Genomic DNA, 21,405 nt, shown 5'->3' on the forward strand with positions numbered 1-21,405 from the left:
TACGCACTTGAGGGATAGATTATACAGGTGACCCATAGGTGGGATATGTTTGAAGCATTTTCAGTTTTTTTTTTAAACTATAGGCTTATTGAACATCTGTGGGTAAGAGAAAAGGTTGAATAAAAAGCACCAATAATGTCCCTTTCAGTTATTCCAGTGTAATTGACCCGTATCTCTCTATGACTGTAGTCATGTGACTGTGAAAACTGTTACCTATTTTAAGCTAACTGTACTTTGATTTTGGTATTAAAGTATGCCATCAGCTTTGTTGTTTTCTTCATCACACCAACAGAACGGGAATGTGCCACAGCATGGCTGCAGCCACGGCTTCCATATATTATTGTAAGGAGACAGCTGTTGTGGGACTGGAGTCAGCGTCTTGCGATGCTCTTCTACAGCTTTTCCTATTCTCTTCGTTACAGTGTCGAACAAGGGCTCAGTATCAGCTGATAGAGGATTTGCCTCAGAAGGATCTTGCGAGAGATCAAACAGCAGCGGAGGGTCATGATGGGTTACGCCATCCCCAAAACATGGGCAAATTCCTCTTCCAAAACAGGCCCCAGAGGCTTCTGGCTGGAATACTGGAGTAGCATAATGAGCTTTCCATGTGGTGCCGCCTGCCACAGAAGAAGCACATTTGGACAGCTTAATGGCAGCAGGAGTCAGGGGAGGTCCCTGAAAGATTGGTTCACATTTTACGTGACCTGCTTTGTCGTTCCAAGGGCAGGCTTATGTCGTGGTTGTCACATATGGGGAAAGGCTCTTTTGGGAGCTGGCAGGGATTCAGAATGTTTTTGTGGCTCACAGGCCCACCTGGGCTCTGGGTACATCCAGGGCCGTATACACTATGTGGATGGTTAGGTCTAATATTTTGGGTGCAGAGGGAGTCTCTGCCACTTTCTTGCATCCCTTTAAAACTCTACGTGCCTCTTGGGGGGGGGGGGGGCGGGAACAAGGAACGTAGCCCCCAGTTTCTGGGTGGAGGTACTGGTAGGTGGTTCTTCTGTTGGCTCTGTACATCTGAGCCAAGAAGAGCACCTGGGCAGAAACTGATCACAGCCCATTTCCATGCTCACTTTCCAGCATGCTTTCAAATAGGGTGGTAATTGCAGGCCATGAAAACAGTAAAATCTGGAGTCTAGTTTTTAAGTTAACATGATGAAGGCAACTAGTTTGCAGCTTTAGAGCTTGTACTTTATCAAGATCTTGTACTGACTGCTGGGTAAGTAAGTGCAGGACTGTAACTTTTAATGAAGAAATGATAAATGACTAGGACTAAATCTGAATGCAGTTCAACAGATTTTCCTTCCTTCTCCCTCCTCCATTCTCCCCTATCCCTCACCCCACGTTTAGAAAGCACTACACTGAACTGAGAGGCAAGGATTGTGCCCAACAGGAAGACAGCAATTAGATGATAGTATGAAAAAGGGAGAGGAGAAGAAAGGGGACATTCAACTCTTGGAGCCACTTCTGCAATGCATTGAGCTGACAACTGCATTGTCCCTACGTGGCATTATCTTTTTGGTTCAATGGAATCAGCTGAACTTTCCTTCCTTCTATTGTCCCTGGAGCTGTTCTTCGTCACTGGGAGTCTGCAGTTTTATTCTTCTGTCTCTGTCATGTCACCACTGCTAGAACATATTTTGTTAATAAATAAAATTTAAAAACTTCTTAAAAGGTGAGGGAGAACAAGTAACAGATATTAAGGCTCAGATGATAATCTTTTAGCTTAAAATCTCCAGTTGCTGGCTGGCTATGTATTTATTTCCACCCCATGGTTTCCATGTCCTGCTAAGCTACACTTCTGCACTTCTGTGGAGAGATGATGTCTCAATGGTTCTCAAATGTTTTGGCATTATACATCTAGAAACGTTACAGATTTTAGATATCTGCATTTCTGAAATAGTGAGAACAAGGATGCAGAAGGTGGATTTCTTAAAGGAAATGGGCTCATTTCCCTATGGCTTACAAAGGACAGGTATTCCTTAGCTGTGGTTGGGTGCGTGCTGTGCTGCTGGCTGGGATGTGCTCCATGTTCTTCTACTTTTCCCTGTCTTGTGACTAAGAGCATTTGCCTCATGACAAAGACGCAAGCATCCTCTGTCATGTCAGGGTTCCCCGAGCATGGGATCTGGGTCTTACGTCTGTTGGTCAGGTAGCATAGATACTTGTTAGAAGGAGTGAAATAAGTGCTCTCATGGCCACACACGTTTTTCTGATCAGCTGGCTCTAGTCAGAGTGCTATTGTGATATTGCTAAAATGACCACTTAATAGATAAATATGAGATGGACAGGTAGACTTCTCTAGCTATAGGTAGGAATTTATGTGATCAGTTTTCAGAAAAAACAAAGTAGTCACTCTTTTCCATAAATAGTTGAGCTGAACTCCCCCTAACTTACACCCTATAGGGCAGTTTAGAGAAGTGAGTGTAGAGTGAGGAGAATTGTTCTGATTCTGCAAAATTTTAACATCCACTTTTCACAGCTGCAAATAATTACTGGAGTTGCAGAGTGGGAGAGAGCCAGGTCCTTTTTAGTTCATTCAGAAGGATACAGTGAGGCTGATTGTAATTAACCTGTCTTGGTGAGCTGAGTAGACAGCTGGGTTACAGAGGGATCCAAAAAAAAAAAAAAAAATCAGTAGAAATCAGTGCTGATGGAAGAAATCAGTGCTGATGGAAGCAGCAGGGGTTTCAGTCATCTCCAAGAGGCAAAGAGGGATATGCAATTTGCTACTGAAGTAGCTCTGACAGAATGTGAAGGATGCGTGTGAATTTTAGAGCAACATGTTAATATAATATATGCAAGGGAAAGGAAACCTGCTTCTTCAATCCAAACATCTCTCAAACCCATCTGGTAACAATCAATCAGTTTAATGAGCAGAAATAAACGGACTGTCACTAATAAGCCTTATTGTGCTGTGGTAGAGGAAAGGACTCTTTAACATAGAGACAAAGGCTTCTTCTGGCTTCAGTGAAGGGCTTAATTGATGGGTCCTGCCTGGGTGACATCAAGACACAATGGCTTCATTTCTAGCCTGTCCAACAGATGATAGAAGTAAACAGACAATAAGTATGTAACACAAATGTGATATACTTGTAAATGAGCTAAAACAGACTCTAAAAAGTCTGTAATGGCAGTTGGAGCAAAGAATCAGAATTTCTGGCTTGGCTGAAAGTTGAGCCCCACAGTGATACTTGATTAGCCAGTCTTTCAAATGCAGAACATCGCATCGTTTTCAACCCCCTTGCCATGAGTGGCTGTGGCTCAGTGGGGAAAAATTGGGGAAGGGCATGCACAGGAGATCTAGCTGTGCGTGTGGCTTCATAGGAACACAAAATACAGCTTGCATCTGCGTATTTCATCTGTGTTTATGTTACAGGTAGGGTGGCCCATTAGAAATTGATCTGTAGAGCAGAACAGTTATTGATGGCTTGACATCCATGCTGTGTTTGTCTGGGGGCTAACTCTTGTCTGGTCCCAACTACACAACGTCTTCTAGTGATTAGAGCATATTAGGTATGATCCCGTAGCCTATTTTACACTTTAGTTTCATCTAAACTAAAGTCATGACCTCTAAGCCCATTCCACAACGCAACCCAAAGCACAGTGAGTGGGTATGCTCAAGAGGGGTTTGCTTCAAAAGCATGCTTCTGGTCTGAATGGAAATTGTAACGTAGCCACACCTTACACAGCCTAGGAGAAGAGGTGAAAGCTAGGTGAGGAGAAGAGCAGTCCTTTAACCTGAAAAGCAATTCTTCAAACGCATCCCTTGATGGAGTATGTATTTGGCCTTTCACTAGGGAAGTGTGGCATGACTCTTCTAGCAGGAATTTCCTCCAGGAGTCACTGCAGTCAGACAAAGCTCTCTCTGCCCAGAAACTTTCTCTGTCCAGAAAAAATACGCGTTACAAAGAAATGAAGAGAGATCGCAAAGAAAAGCAATGGATTTAGAAGCATAGGAGATTTGAGTTTCTGACTGCTGTTCTGCTTTAGGTGATGCGAACAGCTGAATGGGCTCGGAGTTAGGTGTGATCAAGCCTGGAGCTACTGGCAGTTCTGGTGTGGCGCCGGCTTGGCACCAGTCTGTGTCAGGTGAACTGACCTCTCACATCTCGAGGGGCAGCTCTAAGAGCTGTGCTCTCATCGTCAGTCTCTAACTCCCTGGTCTGCTGAGTATTGGACACAAGGGGAGAGAGGTTCCAAGCGGTGACTCTCATGTTTCTGCCAGGCGTAGGCTGCTGTGGGCTCCATGCACAACAGCACAGGGCTCCCTGGGCACGGCCATGCTCCGCTGGTGTGTCTTGGCTCAAACCTCAGGCCTGGAGCTCAGGGTGGGGCTCAGGTGGGCACCAGCGGTGACAACGCTTTGGAAATGAAGCCCCTGCACAGGGCAGGGCCCGGCGAGGGCTCCTGGCGCCGTGAGCCCGGCTGGGCCCGGGGCTGCCCCACGCCTCCCGGGGAGCCGGGGCAGCAGCCCTCAGCCTGCGGCGGCCTGGCCACGCTCCCTCTTGCACGCCCACAGACGTGGGTGGCTTTGCACACAGGGCACCTCCAGATGTGAAAAAGAAAAGCGGAGCAGCTAGCTGCGCCGAAGCGCCAGGGAGATTTAATTGCTTCATTTTTTACAGCCGCCCCGTCTGAAGCATTAATTCGCGTCTGATGGCGCCCTGCCGCCCCCCGAGCGCGGGCGCTGCTGCCGCCTGCGGGCAGCGAGGCGGCCGTTGCGGCGGTTGCGGCGGTTGCTGCGGTTGGCGGTGCCGCGCTGCCCCCTGGCGGCGCCTTCCCCTGCCGGCTCCGCTCCGCCGGCTGAGGAGAGGGCGGCCCGGGCCCGGCTCTGCGGCGGTGCGGCCCAGAGCCGGGCCTCCTGCCGCCACCCGGTGCGAGGGGAAGGCGAGGCCGGGGGGAGCGGAGTGTTCTGTGGGGTGGGTGCTGCAGAACACCACGCCTGCAGCGTTCCCCTGCCAGGCATTTCCCTCCATCGCTGGCCTAAGCGGTCAGCACTTACCAGGTAAGGAGCGCACCAGTCCCTCCTCCACTGCTTTTTCTCTATTTTCATCATGTTAATCTTGTTTCATAGCCATGGGGGTATCAGGTCATCCAAACCCCCAGCTCAGGGGAAGCAGCAAGGCAGAGTGAGCTGCCGAGAGCAGGCCCGCCTGCTTGAAGCTGCCCCGAGCACCAGCTCTTCAGCAGTGCTGCCCAACTGCGGCAGCCCGGTAGGGTGGTGAAGGCCTTACCGCTCAGCTGCAAGGCAGAACAGCAGCAGTGGCTGCTGGTTTTGGTTTTGGTTTGGTTTGGTTTTTTTTAAATAAACAATCCCTTTCCTAGTTCTTAGACAAAAATGTTATCAGCATCTTCTCTCCAGAGAAAATAGAGAATGAGGATTCCCAAGAGGAAAAAAAAAAACAAAACCACAAACCCAAAACCAAAACCCAACCCTTCCCTGGAGGGCTTGAAGATGCTCCACTCCATGGAAGAACCAGACTTATGAAACACCCTTGTACTTAGAATTTTCTACCATACAGCTGCTTGAGCAGTGTCTGGGTTAGTTTGGATCTCACCCTGAAGGTATTAGCTCCTCAGGTACTGTATGGCTTGTATAGCTTACACATTTTTCCTTTAATGGCATATCCAGGTTTATCTTTGGGGATTAAGAACCTAAAAATAAAATTCCACCACAGCACCTGGCATCACATCCTCACATTTAGTCCTTAGTCCCTTTCCTCCATGTTTCCTGTCAGCCGAGCGCAGTGACTTCCTGCCCGGAGCCATGCTTCTGTCAAACGTGGTGTGACAAGGGCACGGACCTCAAGGTTAAACTGGCAGCATGACTAAAACTTTGGTGTTGCAACTCTGGTATGTATTTATTCATGCCAACAAGACAGACAGCAAAGTTCTCAGCCATTATCCTGATATTCTTGTGTGTGTATTTAGGGGAACAGAGAAGTCCTTTTTGAAATATTTGCTAGTACAAGTTTTGTAGTCTTGATGTTTTCACTGAGTAAGTAGATTCTTGGCTTGATACTATCTATAATTGATACTGTCATTGTATCAGAAAATATCATAAAGAAAATGTAAATAGGCATTAGAAAGATCGCCCAGTTAACACTGTGATTTAAGAAGGGTTTCCTCCTGGGCTGCCTAAGGTTCTCTCATCCCACGGTCAGCACTCAAAGTGCTCTTCGAACAGCCTGCTCCTTGTCAACGTACCAGCTGAATGTGAACAGCTGCTGATGGTGGAATGCCCCAGCATTTGTAACTATTATCTAATTGCAGTCTCTCAAGAACTCCGTAATTCCTCTCTCACTTCACAGATAAGGAAAGCAAAACAAAAATTAAAGGGGCTCATTCAAGTTTCTAAAGGATGGGAAGATGCATAGGCATAGCCTACTGCATTTCTCCAGCTGTGCAGAATGAAGAAGAAGAAAAAAAAAAAAAAAAAGTACAGCATCACCACAAATTAATCAACTTTACACTTGCTGTCACATCATCCAGTCACATAAGGTGCAATTCATCCCAACTGGCTTTAATATGAGGGTGATTTTTATATCTGATATGGTCAGTCTCAGGTCCCTTGTTAGTCAGTGGAGAGAAACAGGCCTGACTGATCTAGCCCAGATGTGCTAATCAGGAGGAGGTAAATCACAACCTGTAAACATCTGCATCTCTTCAGTGACTATAGAACAACAAGCCCAGATCCAGGCACCTGTGTCTGGTCACACTGATGCCATCCTCCATTCTGAGCAGGAATAAGGACACAGCCACCAGTCACTGGCCCATTCTGTTTTACACTGTAATGGAGGGTGACATCAGCAAAGATCGGGTGCTTGTTGAAAGCTCAGGAAAGCATTACAGCTGCAGTCAGCTTGCCTAATGCCACAGCTGAAAAATGAAACAAGATAGGGCTATTGAAAAAAAACAAACTACTGCTTAAGATAAAGACCTTAGGTGAGCAGTTCCTTTTTCTTCAACCTTACATTAAAGCTGATCCCAAATGCTTTTGCAGCAAAAGCGACAGAAACACTGCAACGACAGGGAGATTCTTGAAGCTATGCTACCCAGGAAGTGAAACTTCATCTCAGGCAAGGCAGGAGAGCTAACAACAAAGCCATTCCGCACCTTGCAGAAGAAGTGAGCGTTTGAGGTAATAAACTTACCCCAGATATATGTACATATGTTTTTACGTGATACTCTATTGGAAGCTAGGGGTCATTACATCATCTGTGATATGCAGGAGGGGGGTGTTTATACTCACTGTCCTTTTGGTGCCACCGCACTGCATGCAGAAACACACCGCAGTAGTGAAACATGAACTCATGCTCGGAGTGCTGAACCGTCCCCCGCAGCAAAGGCAGCAAGGTGCGCCCGTCAATTACCCTGATGGAGAGGATGGGAGTCACCAGACTGTTTAAGAATTTCAATCTGCAGCTGGAGCATGAGCAGTACTCACTCCCCATGTATGCAGCATTAGGATTTCAAGTATAATTTCTAAACCAAGCTACTGTTTAGCTAATGAGCCCTGAGATTTTTAATTGTGTGGATGGGTGGAGACCAGTGATTAGCAGTTACTAGCATTTTTTGCAATTACAGCTAGTTCACACATCCTGCCTGGGGAGATAAGTCACCATTACTGTAAATTTCCTGGGAGTAAGTGATAACCATAGTGAAGGCATGGTTCACAGCTTTTAATTTTGCTCCCTGAGATGGAAGTCACTGATAGCTCTGTGAGCTCAAGGCTTCATTAAAAAAAAAAAAAAAAAAAAAAAAAAAATTGACTAACAGTTGGTTTAGTTACACCCCGCCAGTACTTTTATGCTTTTTGTTCAAATGGCTCAGCCACCCATGCTTTCTTGTGTTCTTTAGAGGAGTCTAACATAGATGCTACAAATTGTTTGCTATCGAGGAAGCTATTTCTCCGGTACTGGCAGCCAAATGCAGGCCATGTGCCATTTGCTCCACCTTCCCTACTCACAAAGAACCAGGCTTCCCAGTCTTGGAAAGGGCCCGTCCTAGTACTCTGACAGGACCAACCAGCTTTGTGAATATCCGCGCGTCTGCAGACAGGATGGGGAAAGCTACACAGAAAGCAAGCTAGAGAATTGCCTGGTTAAGAAACAAACAGATTTTAACCTGTGGCTGTTAGGATGCATGACACATATAGTCAGCATCTATCTAAACCAAGAAAGGGGAGCAAATATGGTTTATGTAGCCACTTTTGTACCTGTCCTGAGGCACTGCCCCTCCAGCGAGGTGAACCACTGTTGGGAAAATGTCCATAAGGCTTGTCAGTTCATTGATAACTCTCCCTGCAGGCAACACTCCTGGCCATCTAACTATTCCTGGGACACGGATCCCTCCTTCCCAGCCTCCCATTCCTTTTCCACCTGTTAGAGGGGAGAAAAAAGTACCAAAAAAAGATAAAAGAATGAAAGATATTAGACATTTATTATGGATATAAAATAAAAGCTTTTAAAACTTTCAGAATATTAAAAATAACTTTAATGAAAACACACTAAATCCTGGAGAACACTAGAATGACTACAGTGCAAATTCCATTCTTCAAAAATAAGTATTATTAACCTCTCTATTTTACGCTGCTTTCTTGGGTGGCACATATGGCAACTCACTACTAAGCAGTATTTTTGGCAGAAGAGGAACAATTCCACCCTTTGACACCTGAGAAGACGTTCTGACCAATAATCTTAATTGAATGTCATGTCTGAGAATAATCTCCACACTCCCTAATAATACACACAAGAAAAAAGTCTGTTATTAATAAAAAGCAAAATCTGACTTGGAGTCTATGAGAGGTTGCAGCCCCACTTGGTGCCTGAGGAAGAAGGATTAACGCAGGGCAAGCTTGGTTGTCAGAGAGTTCGCAATCAGAGGCAGCAGGAACATTACAAAATGATTTGCAGTCCTGGAGAGCAGTAAGGGGAATTAGGATAACATGTGATTGCCCTCCAGGAGTTTACAGTTCCAGGGATGCTCTGAGGTGGTCCCAAATGAAAGAGAGTGGAACCTGTACAGCAAATAGGGGAGTACTCTGAATATGTTGCAGCGATGAAGACTTTCCACCTACATTTCTGTTGAAGTTGTCTTGAGGTAATCCAAAGAGTCTTTGTTAACTTGGTTTCGCTTGCGTTTCTCTAGTCCTCTAGTTCCACCATGCAATTGGCTCTCTTGTAAGTCAAAATATTGCTTTGAATAGTATTTCAAAGTGAGAACCATTCATTAATTACAGATATGAATTATAGATGTCAAGGATGGGGATATTAATGAAACAATGTGGTTTAAAGCCAGAACTCCAAGTTGAGGGTCCAGTTATGAAAAAAAAAAAAATTGCAAAAAGCTCAGGTACCTATATGACCTTTGCTCTGTTATTCCTCCTATCAAGGGCAGAAATGACAAGTCATTGATGGAAAGTGTTGTAGGAAAATTGGCAAACAAAACTTGAAATGGGCTTATTAGTCAGGTAATAAATCAGCAGCTGAATGGTGGTTTATACTAGCCTCCTGCTTTGCCAAGTAATGCCAGACTTTGCTATGGAGGAGGTGTGTGCATAGCTACAGCTGAGAGGCAAGGCTCCCAGAGCTTGGTTTTAAAGGCTGACAAGGTGGCATGATGGTTTATAAACAGGGCAAGTCCAGCTGCTTGTGCAATAACCTTTGTGCTATGTAAGATAACGGTATCTCATGCTGTGTTATTTGCTAGTGGCTATTCTCATTATTCGTATGGATGGCTTATTTATCTTCTTGTTTTTAATATCCTGTTAGCAATAGCAGCAGTGAGTTCTACAGATATTTATGAATTAAACTAAATTTTTTAATCTTTTTTGAGTCATTGCTAGTTAGTTTCACTGGATGTCCTCTGTTCTGCTGTATGCGGACATAAATGGGAATGCCTTTCTGTTATTAATGTCTAAACTGATATTCTGTCTCCTCTTGTCTTCTCTCTAAGCAGGCATTTCATCATTGTCCTCTCGTACTAAAATCCCTGTCTAATCACATTCACCTTTCCTCTCCAGACTCTCCTGTTACTAATATACTTGTGTTAGGCTAGTAGACGTGAATTCCCTCGGTTAGGTTCTGAGCTATTCAAGTGAGCCGACTGGCCTTTCTGCATCTGTTGCTGGTATGGAAACTTCGTATCCAGACCTGAAGGCTAATTTAGCATTTAGGACTGTTTCTGGATGAGATCCCAGCTGTATCAAACATTGCTTGTGTGGCTCATCGAGTAACTTACTACTAGACAATGTGCATTTTGGTGCTGAGCAAGATCAAGGCACCCAAATCTTCTTCTGTAGGAAAATAAGTGATGGGATCAGTTTTCAGGCTTCATTATACAATAAGTTCCAAGCTGCGCAAGCTGTCACAGCGGCTTTTTGAGCTTGGTAGTCCAGAGGGAGCACATGCAAGAGATACCATAGATCTTCATTTCCACAGAGCTTTTGATACTGTGTCGCAAGCCAGTCACAGAAAGAGAGTCTAGATGAAACATCTATATGATAGATGAGAAACTGGAAAACTATAGCAAGAAAATAGTCATCATGATATCTGCCAGTGTTGACACAGATAATTGTCTAATGTGAAAAACAGAAAGATGTTTCAAGTGAGACTCCAAACAGTGTGTTCTGGATCTGCGTCAGGGGAAGTTCAGGTTGGATGTTAGGAAAAGGTTCTTCACTGAGAGGGTGGTCGGTCACTGGAACAGGCTCCCCAGGGGAAGTAGTCACAACACCAAGCCTGTCAGAGTTCAAGGAGCATCTGGGCAACGCTCTTAGTCCTATGGTTTAGCTTTAGGTAGTCCTGTGAGGAGCAGGGGGTTGGACTCGATGATCCTTATGGGTCCCTTCTAACTTGAGGTATTCTATAGTTCTATGACGCTATAACATTTTCAAGTACTGCTTTGAGTTATGCATTAGGTAATATGCTTACAATATTTAAAGACAACATGGAACTAGAAGGGGTACAAGCACACTGGGGTCTAAAGAAAGGATGAACAAGGGGGAACATAACAGCATTGAAATACATTACAACCTTGCAACAACAGGCTGTTGCAAGGAGGAAAGGAAGAGTCTCTTCTCTGTATATTGGTGGATAGGGCAGGATCTATTGCTTAAACTGCAGCAAGGAAATCCACGGTAGGTACCAGGAAAAAACATCCAGTAGCATAGACAATGGAAACTGGATTATCTGGGAAATCACTGAAGGTCTTTAAGAACAGGTTAGACAATACAGCTGTCAGGAGTAGCTTTGGTGAAAGTGATCCTGTCTGGGGGCTGAAAGATGAATAGCTGATGCCCTTAATTTACTCCAGCCCTACAATCCAAAATCATCATCCCAGTTTAGTAAATACAGTCTGTCTGAATGTATTTTATCCTGTCATTTTCTTTTTAAGAGGAAGTCTTATGCATGTGCACACTACCAAAATTTTACCTTTATAGATCCCATTCCATCCACCCAACTGAGCATTTCCTCTGTGAGCCTCCAAGAATCCTCCGTGATCAGATGCAAAATAAATGAATGTGGTATTCTTCAAGCCTTCTTTGTCAATAACATCCAGAAGCCTGCCTATAAACAAAGCAAAAAATCATAATTATGTCTGGAGATGCAGTCAGATTTTTTAGGCCTTGACTCAAAATTCAGTGAAGATCAAGTCTTTCCGTTTACCTGAATGAGTTCTGTTATGAGCTACCACAAGCAATGCAAAGACTAATCCTGCATTACAGACATAATAAGAGCCCAATGGAAATCTGCTGAATGTGTCCAAAATTTGTTTGTGGTGTCTATAAAAACAGGAAAAAAAAAAAAATTGGAAAATAAGTTCAATGAATGATCCTTTTATTCAAGCTACTCAGAATACTTTGTCCGCTTTATGCTGTGAGTTCTCTGAGTCAAGGATTGTCTCCATTGTGTAGCCTCAGGCATCTTGGAAAGCTTAAGTAATAGTGCTGCTAGGTTCCTAATCATAGAAAACTGCTGTCTCTCACCAGGAACCGAACAGGGACCCTGAGATTAGGCTGCACACTGTCAACCAAAATCTTCTCCTGATGTCAGTGGGAAAACTCCACAGAGTGCAATTCAAACCTAAATTCATAAGGAATGTTTTTGGTACTAATAGCATCAAATGTTTATACAGAATATGATTTATCTTTGATTGCTTATCCTCATTACCTATTGCATCAAACATATTCACCAAGAACAGCTTCCATAGCTACAGAAGCACCAGCAAAAGCTGAAGTATGCAAAGAAAAAGCATAAGCTAGTGATTGGCTTTTGCTCAATCTCTTAACCTTTATAGACTTCCTGTGTCTCCTTGGTCAAACTACTTATTGACCTTACCTAAAAATAGACACCTGCCCCCAAAAAGAGTTTAGATTGAGTCTAGGCATCTTGGTTCTGAATTAGACCCCAAATCTCTTTCTTAGCTGTCCAACCCTGGAAACTTCTCTCCTCACTGGCTGCCATCCTGTTTGGCCTATACAAGGCATGTTCCTTACACCATCAGACTTCTGCTATCCAGCTCTGCTTGCGTAGCTGTGCCTGATGGTGACGGGTGCCAAAAACCTGCAAGATGAGCATGGCAGAGTCCTCTGGTTCAACTGGATCTCACAGAAGTTCTCAGCCTGCCCATTAGAAGCAATGGGGCTCCCCTCAAAATATAATTTTGTAAACATGGTTATTGGAGGAAAAAAGGGTTCAGGGACTGAATCTTGGCCTAGACAGGAGATGAATACTTTGTCAATAGGGTCTTCACTTTTGACTAAATACAAACAGGAGCTACCTCCCTCCCACTGAAGCAGAAGGGAACTACTAAGTAAGGCTTTGAACTAAGTGAGTCTTCACGATATACTGACTTGACACAATTTATTAAGTGAAACTCCGTAGCTTTTTAACTTGGCCTTTTGGCTAGGAAGGAGTTCTGGTTTCTGCTCCAATGATTATTCTTTGATAAAAACAAACAAGTACACAGACCAACCACCGTATAAAGGAATATTCAGCAGCAGCACCAGTTATATCTTCTGAGACTAGACAGAGCTGGAGAAATGTCATACATTTTGATTAACCACATGATCAAGCACATATTTGATTATTTGACTGCATTTAACACTGCAGCACAGAAGGTGTCAATTAAAAAAAATAAAAAGAACAAATCCTCACAAGAAAAGTCTAGGCTTTCACCTTAAGAAAAGAAGAGGTGTGGTAATGGAATGGCAATCTCTGGAGCTAACTGTGTATCCAAGACAAGTCCACTGATTTTTGTAATATGCAAAAAGGGAGTTCTGTGACCACCCCTTTAATTTCCTTTCCACATATTGAAATAAATTAAGGATTTTCTTCAAGATGAGCACTTACCCACCATCCAGTCCATCTCTTCTACATTATCTCCATATAGACCATGTCTGCTTCTTCCCCGAAACTTCTCTGTGGTAACGAGAGGGGTGTGGACATGTAAAAGGGAAACAAAGAGAAGAAACGGTCTATGCTTGTTTCTGAAATAAAAGAAAACAATAATCATTTCTCTGCAAACTGTCACTCAGCCCAAAATATAACAGTGACATGGTAGTGACTATCTCAATAAAAATTATTAGTGGGGTCTAAAATAATTTTTTTTTTATTTTGACATCTTTGCATTTTTGAGGTTTTGGGAGACAGAGAGGATTAAAACACCCCTCAAAGATTTTGGTTCTGTATTAAGACCAAAATAGTAATGGGTCCTTTCTTTTTCTGGTTCCAAACTAGACATGCGTAGCACATTAAATAAATAACTAGGAAAGTTCACAGCCAAAAGACTGACACACTCTCAGAGGCAAGGAGAATAGGACTCGCTTGTGTAAAATTAACATGGATGTCACTGAGCATCTGAGACACCCTCATGGAAGAGGCAGATAATGTCACTGCACCTGCAGAGGAACCATTTCCCTTTAACATCAGGCCAGGCAGGATGTCCTAAGAACCTGAGATTATCTATGCTCAAAGTTTTACAGAAGAGATTTATGTTACCCCCAATTTCCCTTAAAAAAACCCTGACAGAAATAGTATAATCTGATTCAGGATATGCCCAGACTTGACACATGAATACTTTTAAAGACTTAGTGGCTTGTTCAATGCCAGTTGAGGCTATTGATAGTATTGTAAATGAAGAACATCCTTGGAGAACAAAACAAAACTCACTATCACCCTCCTGTTTGTAAAATATCAACTTCATATGACACTTTCTATGACAGCCCATTCATCAGGCTAAGATAATTTTTCTGTTCATACTAGCAGAAGGCTCAGTCCTTGGCCAGGACCCCTTTGTATTAGGTGAACAAAACATAAACACAAAAAAATAATCTTCCTTTTCCTGAGGAGCTGACAAGCTATGTATAAGATGAAGGACAGCAGTTGGATGCTGACAGGTAGGGCGATGCCAGAAAACAACAAATTACTGGCCAGCATCAGGATGGGTAGGTCAGCATGCCAGCTGTCTAACCTAGTGGTGTATGACACAATACTCACATTGTTTTTAAAAATCCTTAAAATGTGATACAACTTCTGTCGGTTACCTTACAATGAATGAAACTGCCTCCTTCAGCATATTAGAAGTAGTTTTTTCTAGATTCATCGGTTGTTCAGTGATATCATGGTTTCTCATCAGGATACAGTTCCAGTACTTGGTGAAACCATAGCTGGAGTACCAGGAGATGAAATACAGGAGACCACAGATGACCAGACATATGATTATTTTCCATTTTACTGAGAATAAGTTGGCAAGTTTTCCAATCAAAAGAGTAAGCACTGCAAGGATGATCATCTGTGTGTAAAGCCAATATGTATCTTGCAAAGACTTGGCCAGTTCAGGGTCATTTGTGCCTTGACACTCATTCAAAAGGGTAAAAGGCATGCCGTAAAAATAATCAAAGCCATGATTTAAAGGATGGTGGCAGTGATCACGGTGGGATTTGCAGTTCACACCCATATGCCACTTCCCTGAAAATATAAAACAAAGATCTTAAATCCAACATCATTACTCTTGGGAGTGTCTGCCTGTATTTTTAGTATCTAATTTCTAATTTCCTAACTCCTCAGTTAAGGTGCAGCCAAGGGAGGAGCTGGTGTGGAATGGGGACAGGCTCTCAGGGAGCAGTTGTGAGTTGGCACTTTATCTGCCTAAAACAGCAGGTTTTCCTCACCTATCTGTTAAAATTCCATGTAGGGCAATGGTCCAGCTCAGACACCTCCCTAAATAAGAACAAATAGGGTTGCAATAGCTGGTGCTTGTTATTTTTCACATGATGAAGTAGCCATTCGTTAATGGGTAGCCTAATGGGGAGAAACTGGAGGAACCCTTGTGCCAAAAGAAACAGCTAAGTGCAAAAATATGAACTAATTTACACACAAGTTCCATGTGACCTTCACAGTCCAAGAACAAATTTCAGGAAGAAGGTGTACATACTGGCTCTATGTGTCTATATTCATCCTAAAGTGAGTAGCAAAAATAGGCCATTTCAATTATCCAGTACAATTGGACGTACGAGAATATCATATGCTGATAATGAACCTTAATGAAGTCATATTACAGAGCAGTGTAATTATCCTGACATTGAAGGACAAACAGTCTATAACCATGGACTTAGGGGCTATTAGCTGGACAAATAACTTCTGAGAACTGCTAACCAGCTCTGTGCTCATGTATATGAATGTTGTTTACTGTATAAGCTATACCAGACTGCAGTGAGCTAGGGAAAGTTCACCCCTTTGCACGGGCATGTGTGAAGTCAGTACATCGCTAAGACTCACTTCAACTTAGGAACTAAATGACACCTCGGTGTGCTGGAGCCGAGGTGTGAAAATCTGTGATTACAATTAAGCACGTGACACCTTTGACTACATCAAAAAGAGTTGAAGAGTTTAAAAATGAGAGGTGCTTGAAAGACACAGCCTTTAATTGCTGTTCAGGCAAAATTAGCAAAGAGTTAATAGAATTTTCTTTTTTGGATGTGTATTCTGATCCAAAACCCACTGAAGTCAATAGGACTCTTTCAGCTTTTTTGGTAGAGTTTCTTTTTGCAGAAAATAAGATACTTCTAAAGTCTTAACTGTAATAATAAGCAGGATGCATAAATAACAAAAATCTAGCCACCAGATATAATTGAGACCACTGTGGTGCCTTGGTACTGACTGGCAGACAACATTTTTCTGCTCGAATAAATCAGTGAATATCTCTATTGGTTCTTCCTAAAGCAATCTGTACTGGGCAAAGAAGATTCTTTCCTTTGCATTTACTTCTGTTTGCAGTCTACATCTGTGTATTCCATACATCCTCATTTTGGATTTATCAGATACGCTGTGCTGACATAGGGGCTTGTGGATGGCATTCTCTAAACCCTGCTGATTTTGAAACTTACGCATACAAGAATCTCTGGTTTAACTGATCCTAGATATTTTGGCAAAGAAAAATATTTACAGAAGCAGCCTCATTTGAATAACAAACAATGAAAAGGTGGCAAGTTGCTATGTCTCATACCTACAAGTGCTGTAGAATAACCTTGCTGGTGCAGTATTCTGGCAAAAGTAGTTTCATTTGGTGGGAGCCCACCAGAACACCCATTCCAAAAGAGAACCTGCCGCTGAGTAGCTGATGCCATGCCTAGAGAGGAATGAGAGTCTTTAAAATAAAACAAGCCATATTTCAGATTTTCAGTCTTCTCAGATTGTTCTTTCTAATGAATGAGACTCAGTTGCCTAAGCCTAGTGCCTTTTTATAAGCCATTTAGTATGCCCTGGCATATTCTGATTGACGCCCTAGAATGATGTCTCTTCCAAGTCCCATGTCATTATCTGCTAGTCCAATGCAGATGCCTCAGCTATGCTGGGTATCTACAAATGGTACTAAGGTGCCTATGTTTGGACATTAGGCAACATCTTACAACAAAACTTCTATCAAAATTTAATGTTAAAAAAAGAAAAGGGGGGGGGAGGAAAAGAGGTTTTATATAGAACAAAAGGCTTACAGAGTCAGGGGTGCACACTTCTGAAATGTACAGTTCGTGATTACATTTCTCCTTCAGCAAGTCAGAATCGCATCAGAGGAGCTACACTGATTATTACTGCCATATGCAGTGGCCTGAGTTTTCTGTCGTGAATTTACGTGGCTGAAGTAAATCTGTTTTAAAATGTTACTGTTGAGAACTATTCCACAGTCTGACACATTTCACTATGAAAAACTTTAGCAGGATATTCAAAATATTACACTTAATATGATCTTAATACCACTGAACATACAGTATTTGCACAATTTTCTTCTTCATGTTTCTACGTCTGGGTGGTTTGTGCTGTTTGGATCCATTTCTGTGTTATCATTTAGCCACATTAAATGTGCTTTATGTGGGGATTTTCCCATAGAAATTAATTGCTAAATCCAGTTATCTTTATTTTTGCCCATCTCGCTGAGACCCCAAATCCTTAGATTAACTAGTCTTTAAAATGGTTTATTTAAGGAGAATTTTAATAGCAGTAATAGCTAGACAGACTGCAGTGAACCGTTAGAGAGAGGCCCAACCTGATCTGATGGGGTATCTGCCAGTCAGGAAAGCTGCTCTGCTTGGAGTACAGACAGCAGCTGCAGCAATGTGCTGAGTAAGTCTCACTCCTTCCTTTGCCAGGCCATCAATGTTAGGGGTCCTAAAGATAAAAATACCATCTCTGATAAAAACGGATTACACAGAAGTTCGTGGTATCCTGCTCCTCCTAGTTTTGTCGAGGACATCACCGTCAAATTCATAAAACTCTCTGTTTACCTACAACTCAACTAGGAAAGCTCTGTGTTATATATTTTTTTGGATACCTTGACTCCTTAGAAATTAATTTTCCATGATACATTTGGTTTTATTAATAACTAAAAAGAAGAAAAATATAGAAAAGGTATTTCAGGTCTATCCCATATCAAAAGCTCATGCAGCATAGTGAAAAAGATTCCACTAATAGATACAGGACAACACAATTTCCAAGACTGTAATGGGCTAGAGAAAACACAGGATATATATACAATCATTAGTTATTAGGTGATATTAAATCCTAATCCCGGTCCTTGACATTTCAACCCTGGAGTTGTGGAAACTTGTAAATTATACACATGCCTGACAATTACAGTGCATGGACACATTTGCAAAGCTCTGGCTGTATATACTGAAAATCAGAAGTCCAATAAAGTCGCTCAAGCATGCCTGTATAATTATTACTCAGTAGGAATTACTGTAGAACGTTTATTTTGTACATGGTTTGAAAAGAAGTGTATCTAGATAAAATAACCCATTAATAATGAATTTTCTAGTACTGTTACCAGTGTTTTTTTCCACTGAAATTCACCAGGAAGGGATAATTTATTTCACAGAATACATCCTTACCTTATTGTATCATTGCCATAGCAACCCACATCTCCAACACCAAGATCATCAGCCAATATCAGTAAAAAATTGGGTTTTGAAGGATTTGATACACAGGCTCTTGGAAAGAAGTATAAAATTAGCCAAACGTTTAGGCAGCTCCTGAAATTAAAAGTAACACGGTAATATTATAAAAACAGTTGTAAGCTTTACAATAGACTTTAAACTATCATTAAAGTTCTATGAGGCCTCAGTATAGATGCAAACAGCTACCAAATACTGCCAGCAGATGGAGCTCCTGAATATTTACAAAAGTTCTTGAGTTTTCTAAAACCAGTAATATTTTTTTTAATTCACACAGGAATTTTGTGTGTGCATTTCTTGATTGAGATTTGCACTGATCTCAGCAGATGTTTACAGTAGGATGAGCGGTTGGATGCTTGCAAGCCTCCCGAGGCACCCCTTGTGCAGGGGTGTAGGACACTGCTGTTAAGGCTCCTGGAATGAGTGGGACAGGAGCATGGAGGTGGTTGGTGTGGAGGCACGCTGGTTATGATTGCAATGCCTTAACTATTGCATCCACTGCACCCAGTGCTACACACTGCATCTGGAAAGTGCTCCTTCAAGGTTGCAGCAATGGGCTTAACTTCCTACAAGACCCTAAGAATATCTCATCAGCACATGTCTTAGTTGCTCAAGGTGTTTGCAAGAGGCACCTTACAGATGTTCACCTGAAGTAAAATACATATGCTAGAACATATCTGCTGACTGCTAGTTCGTTAATAGATACTGCAATATGATAAATGCATAGTAAATATACTACACCATATATTATATATACTCCTAAACCTCCATGTCCTATAAAAGTAGGATGAAAGGCCTTGAAAGACCAATAGTTCTAAATCTGTATTAACTGCTCTCAGACTCAAAATGAGTTTCTAAAATAAATATATAAATAAATGAGAGAACTGTTTAATTAAGCACAACATATAAAAACCAGAAAAGACCCTCAGTGAATGTCTTTTCTTACCATTGTTTTCCCTGGTAAACTTCATCGCGTCCCCATCTATGAAACAGGTACATAGTTGGTTAGAAATTCTGGTATAAAAAGAAAACAATAACAAAAAAAAAAAAAAAAAAATCAGAGCCCTGTAGCTCTGGTGATCTTGTCTGTGAGGCTGGTCATTAACTGCCCTGCATTGCCACAATCATACTGGCACTGCGGGCGGCTGGCTGCAACAGAGGTGGACTGAACTACTAGGGCTTGATTACGCAGGCCCCACATTCCTGAACGTGTGCTTGCAGAGCCCTATTGAACTGACACCACAAGGCAGAAGGGGCACTTCTGAGGCCAGGTCAGGTCAGATAGCACAGCATGCCGTTTTGCAAGATCTGGCCTGTTCCCAGCTGCCAGTAACTTCAGGGGGACTTGTGAGTGTTTGGCAAGAAGGCTAAATGCCCATGGCTTTAAAGAAGTGTTAAAGGTGTCAGTTACTCAATACATACACAGAACTGTTCGTGTTCACTGAAAGGAACGTCTTCACCATTTTACAAACAGGAGGTAATGATAAGTAAAACTAGTATCTCACTCTTTACATAACCTCAAATTATCTTTAAGTTCCAGGAAAATAATCTAATCCTTACTGTGAGTTTTGAAATTACAAAAAATGCCTCAAAGAAAAACCATCCTGGAAAGTAATATTGCAGTGTAATTCTTAGGGAAGGCACTAAAACATTTTTAGGTTTGGATGCCATCTAGTACATTCAAGGAGGTGTTTCTGTCTGAATGTTACTAAGAACTGTCCAGAAACATGAATATCATTATGGTTATTTCCTTAAAAGACTTCAAAACTTAATGCCATTTATAAATTTAACAAGCCAGTTTTTCTACCTGCCAACTCTATGAACTCACCCCGGACTTCAAAAACCTAGAAATAAGCCTTCAATTTCTAAATATTTATTTCTGTCTGGCAAGGCAAATTTTATGAGTGGAAGCAATTTCCTATGCTTGCTGAAATAGGGAGCACAACTAGTCACTTTGGACAAAGAATGGCTTGGGAAATACACTCCTTTTCCTTGTCAATGGCCACAGACTAAAGGATCTGCAGAAAATGTTGCACTGGAACCGTGCAGACAGTCATGCAGAAGTACTTGATAAACCGGCTCCACAGGGACTGGCATATGCTTATCTTCATGCGGTACGCTGAAGTAAATTAGAGATGACATTCATTCCTTCACTGTGAAAAGAGATAAAAATCTGAAATATCCCATCCATGCGAAATCCCTGCTTCTCCATGTTTCTTTCCATTTCAAACCAGTACAAGAGCAAAGATGATGTCAGCTCTATTAAGGAACAGATTTAAGCTAAGAAGAACATTTACTTTCTATAACACCTAAAAGCACGTTTGTTAACATAAAGTCACTTCTAAACACAGAGAATTGAAAAGTTCCACCTTGACTAATGAAAGACATGTATGTTTTGTTTGTTTTGTTTTGTTTTGTTTTTTCCCCCAAAATCAGCATGTTCTTAAGTGGAAAAAAATAGCATTTTCTGAGAGAACTTTTTTCTGCCTTTTTGGTACATAAGAGTGTTACAGTTATCTTGAATGCCTGAGGAATACTAAACTGGCCAGAGCAGAGTATAATCCTGCCCTATGCATTTCAAAGAATGAGCCATAGGATAAAAAAATTGTAGATGCTTTATTCTGATCAGGAAAATACTACAAGAAGAGTCAGAACCTGGGGTCCCTTGACGATTTTTCCTAGTAACATCTAGGTGCTTGTTTGGCTATAGCTGAGACAATATGGAAAATAAAAAGAAAAAAAAAAGCTTGATCTCTATTAGATATGGAATTTTCCATAGGGTTGATGACTCTTCCACCTCTCTATTGGCAAGGTCCTGAAAGATAGTACCAAGAGCCCATCCTCCCTGCGCACCGTCTGAGTTGGAGATTAACGGGGAAGCTGCAAGATCCCTCTGACCCAAGGCACTGGCTGTTTGAAGCAGGACCTTGCTGTGAATGCAGATGCCA

The 21,405-nt window shown here is 42.1% G+C and overlaps 1 protein-coding gene across 1 annotated transcript; it reads right to left on the bottom strand.

Moving 5' to 3' along the window:
• Window positions 1-246: 246 nt before the first annotated feature.
• Window positions 247-19,456, bottom strand: LOC309600870 (arylsulfatase H-like; the record flags this gene model as incomplete). The annotated part of the gene is made up of 10 exons (XM_082333498.1): window positions 247-617; window positions 7,259-7,380; window positions 8,225-8,387; window positions 11,442-11,572; window positions 13,358-13,498; window positions 14,555-14,978; window positions 16,516-16,638; window positions 17,551-17,672; window positions 18,395-18,535; window positions 19,404-19,456. 10 exons carry the CDS (start codon window positions 19,454-19,456, stop codon window positions 247-249), a joined length of 1,791 nt encoding a protein of 596 aa, XP_082189624.1.
• Between the last annotated feature and the right edge of the window lie 1,949 nt (window positions 19,457-21,405).

The sequence above is a fragment of the Platalea leucorodia genome (assembly GCF_965183815.1).
Source record: "Platalea leucorodia genome assembly, chromosome: 2".
NCBI lineage: Eukaryota > Metazoa > Chordata > Aves > Pelecaniformes > Threskiornithidae > Platalea > Platalea leucorodia.